General features: G+C 60.2%; 1 protein-coding gene across 2 annotated transcripts; it reads left to right on the top strand.

Moving 5' to 3' along the window:
- The first annotated feature begins 281 nt into the window (after positions 1–281).
- TMEM86B (transmembrane protein 86B) lies at positions 282–2,727 on the top strand. Of its 2 annotated transcripts, none has more exons than XM_079119876.1 (4): positions 282–494; positions 924–1,005; positions 1,182–1,428; positions 2,135–2,727. In XM_079119876.1, the coding sequence occupies exons 2-4, from the start codon at positions 958–960 to the stop codon at positions 2,515–2,517; spliced, it is 678 nt and encodes a 225-aa protein (XP_078976002.1). In that variant the 5' UTR covers positions 282–494; positions 924–957; the 3' UTR covers positions 2,518–2,727. The 2 variants fall into 2 exon arrangements, with proteins under 2 accessions (XP_078976002.1, XP_078976003.1); XM_079119877.1 differs by lacking the exon at positions 282–494 and adding an exon at positions 575–738.
- The last annotated feature ends 1,132 nt before the right edge of the window (positions 2,728–3,859 follow it).

The following is a 3,859-nucleotide window of genomic DNA, read 5'->3' as shown; positions in this document are numbered from 1 at the left end:
CTTGATCGTCGGACCTTGAGTTCTGGAACTTGGGGTGGGGTGAGCCTGCTGCACATGGCCTGGGGAGAGCAGCACCCCTTCCGAGCCTGTGACCCTTGTGGGACATGCTTCTGGGACTGGTGATGACCCATGACCAGATGCGGCAGAGATTTCCAGTTGGAAATATGCCCCCGTCCCCAGTCTGCACGGATCCATACTCACTGTATTCCACATGCCCAGGTCTGCACATGCAGGCTCAGGTGGGAACTGTGCCGAGTCGGCTCCTAGCCAGATCCACCTGCCCTGCACAGCTGGGGATTTGGGGGCAGCGGGGAGCCCTGGGTTCTGGGGCCTCAGGTTCTCGCTAGTGGAAGGAGGGAAGCTGGAATCCCTGCACTCATCCCCGGTGGGAAGCAGCGAGCTGTGCTGCTGGTGAATGGGTTTCCAACAAGACACGTGACCTCCCAATACTGTCCACGTGCCGGTCCCCATCGTCCGGACGGGAAGGCTGAAGAGTGAGTATTCTGGCAGACTGCTACAGTGACTCGGAGCTGTGCACAGGGCACAAGGACACTTTCCTCACTGAGCACTCCTTCAGCTGGTGCTTGGCAGGGAGTGGGGTCAGGAGGCCCCCTCCCATCCCTTCCCAGCTAGCCCACTCCACTGGAATCCTGAGCCGCCCGTTCTGATTGGCTGGGCGCAGGACAATGGGAAGGGCACCTGTGGGCCTCACCCCACAGGGAGCAGAAACCAGGCCAGGTTTGTGTATGCTGGGCAGCGGCTGTGGGGATGGAGGGACCCCTGGGTCCTGTTAGTGGGCATCGGGCAAGGCTACTCCTGGGGTGGGGCAGTATCTTTCTGGACCCTGTTATCAGCCTGAGTCCACAGGACACTGGGTTAATGTGTGACCATGACCTCTCCCCTCCACCCCCTGACCTTACCAGCTCCCAGATACAGGCCACTCTGGTGTCACACCACATGGACAGTGGGAAGGAAGTGCTGCTCCTGAAGACGCTTCTAGTCCAAGTGAGGGCCCAGCAGAGGCATGGGACGTGGGGCAGGGACTGGGGTCCTCTGTCCTCCCAGGAGGCTGAAGATCCTGGTCCCTGAATAGGTCCAGCCTGGGACGGCTCCTGTCCCAGGGTCGGGGTAAGGTGGGGAAGTTGGGAGTCCTGAGTGTCAACCGGGCTTCCTCCCTGAAGCACCAGCAGGCACGCAGATGGCTGAGCCCCTTCATCGTCACCTGTTCCATCTACTTCCTTCTCTGGATTCCTGAGAGCCAGTCGACCTGTGTCAGCGCCCTGGTCAAGAGCCTGCCTGTGCTCTCCCTGGTGGTGTACCTATGGGCTGTGTCCTCTGGCGGGAGCTATACCTGGCTCCTCCAGGCGGCTCTTGTGTGCTCGGCTGTGGGGGACGCCTGCCTTGTCTGGCCCGAGACCTACCTTCATGGTGAGTGGGGAGCTGGTGACGCCGTACCTCGGGTCCTCACTGGGGAGTTGAGTTGGTACTGGGGCACGATCCTGCAGTACAGGGGGGCTCCCTGACCTGCGCCGAATAAGGGACTAACAGCATATGGGGTGAGACAGTGAATAACAGGGTGCAGCTTCGAAGTGGGGGTCAGACAGCGTGAGTTAGAAGGCAGAAGGGGCATGGAGGAAAGTGAGTTGGTTGAGCAAGGTTTTGCTGAGGAAGTGACCAGTAAGCCTTCTTGAGGGAGGTGCCCCATGCATGTGTTGGGGAGCACGTTCTGAACAAGGAAATAGCTAGTGCAAAGGCCTGGGGGTAGTGGCATATCAGTGCCTTTGTCCAAGTGGGCCAGGGTGGTGTGCAGAGTGACAGGTGGAGGACATGGGGATGCCAGAGCATGGGGCAGGGCCTGGGTACATTTTAAGCGTTAGGGTTGCTCCTGCTGCTTTGAGAACTGATGGAGCAGCTAAAGGCAGGGAGAGGTTGGAAGCCACTGAGGAGGTGGCCCTGTCATCCCAGCAGGCAGCCATGGCATGGCCAGATGGAAGCTGAAAAATACTGCTGATAACAGGGTCCAGAAAGATACCTTCTCTCAGAAGTGGGTGGGGCCAGGGCACAGGGAGAAGCAGGACTTGGGTGGTTCTGAGGATGACGACCTCACCTCTCTGGGCACCTGCCCTCCCCCCAGGCATGACCGCCTTCGCCGCTGCCCACTTCCTCTACCTCTGTGCCTTCGGCCTGTCCCCGCTGCAGCCGGCCCTGCTGACGCTCGCCATCCTGGCCTCTGTGGTGTACTACAGCCTGCTTCTGCTGCACCTTGAGCCGGACATGTTCCTGCCAGTGGCATTCTACATGCTCGTCCTGACCACCATGCTGTGGCGTGGCCTGGCCCGGGGTGGGAGTGCTGGCTGGGGCGCTCTACTCTTTGCCATTTCTGATGGCATACTGGCCTGGGACATCTTTGTCCAGCCCCTGCCCTGTGCCCGCCTGGTGACCATGTCCACCTACTACCTAGGCCAGCTTCTCATCACCCTGTCAGTCCTCAAGAGCCTGGGGCTCAAGATGGACTGACCAGGAGCCAGATGCCAAGTCCCCTCCCTCCCCTCTCCCAAAGACTGACCCAGCCTGAGAAGCGCTGGCGAGCCTCGGATGTGGCCACAGGTGCTGTCTGTCTCAAGACATTTGTGTGCTCTTCGTGGATTTCCGAATCTGCCCCTGGGTTCACGCTCCCTTCCCTGGGTTTTGGCTCTGCCTTGGGCCTCAGCCAGACCCGTGTTCTGCCTTCCCGTCTCCCCATCCACCTGCCCCTTCCCACGGCTCCCAAGTAAAGTGAGTATTGAAACGTCAGCGGCACCATTATTTTGGGAACATGTCAGAGAGGAATGATCACAACCCATTAGAGCCCAAGAGGCAGCGTGGTGCCCACGGGACCCTCTGGAGCCCTCAGGTGGGGGCATCCATCCTTCCCTTGCTACAGGGGGACTACAGCATGAAGGCCAGAAAGGACACAGCTTAGGGGGCACAGCCCACTATAGTTACAGTATCAGGAGTTGAGGTGAGGAGGGGACAGGTGACGAGGACGTGGGATAGAGCGGGAAGGAAACCCAGGGTGGCCGCAGCTATGTGACCTCCGCCACTGAGCACATGAGCTCTGCAGACCCAGCTTGACCTCTGACCCCCGTGTGCTGTAGGAGCTCTTGCGGCAGAGGAGGTGCGTGGCGGGCCCTCAGCGGCCAGGGCGCAGCAGTGAAGGTGGGGATCGGATCTGCAGCTGGAGGAGGTGGAAGCAGAGGGATTCCCTTGAGGAAGGGGAAGATAGGAGGCGAGGAAACTCTGAGGGGGTGGACTGTCATGTCTGCAAGCACCACGTCCTCGTTTCCTGCCCTCCCTCCCACAGACCTCACGAGGAGACTGGGAGGAGGAGATTGAGAAGACAGCAGCAGAGGGAAGTGTGCGTCAGTGCGAACCTGCAGACGTGGAGGACTGGTCTGGGAGTAGTGCTGTGGGTGGGTGCTTCCTGCCAGGACCCCCAGCTGGCTCAGGATGGGAAGGTGGGCTGGGGAGACTGTATTTGGAGGAGAAAGGGCTGAAGCCTTGGATTGCTGGGCCTGAGGTAGGAGGCTGGGATCTGGACCCCTGGGTCTGAGGGGGTTTCCTGACCCCTTCCCTCTCCCTGAGCTGTGTGGCCCAGCGCACAGTCGTGATCAGCAGGAGCACAGGCACCACAAGCTGTGGCCTGGGACCCTGCCTTCTGTGTGTGTGCAGGAAGAGGGCTGCAGGGATGCCCTAAGCACACACGGGGTGCCAGAAGCCTGTGTGCCTGTGTGGGTGCGTGCGATCACGTGCACAGAAAGTCCGGGACTGTTCCTTTGCCACCAGGGCTGTGTGTGACTGACATCCTCTGTAGGCAGAA

Source organism: Sciurus vulgaris, assembly GCF_902686455.1.
Source record: "Sciurus vulgaris genome assembly, chromosome: 17".
Classification (NCBI taxonomy): domain Eukaryota; kingdom Metazoa; phylum Chordata; class Mammalia; order Rodentia; family Sciuridae; genus Sciurus; species Sciurus vulgaris.
This window is presented reverse-complemented; position numbering and strand designations above follow the sequence as displayed.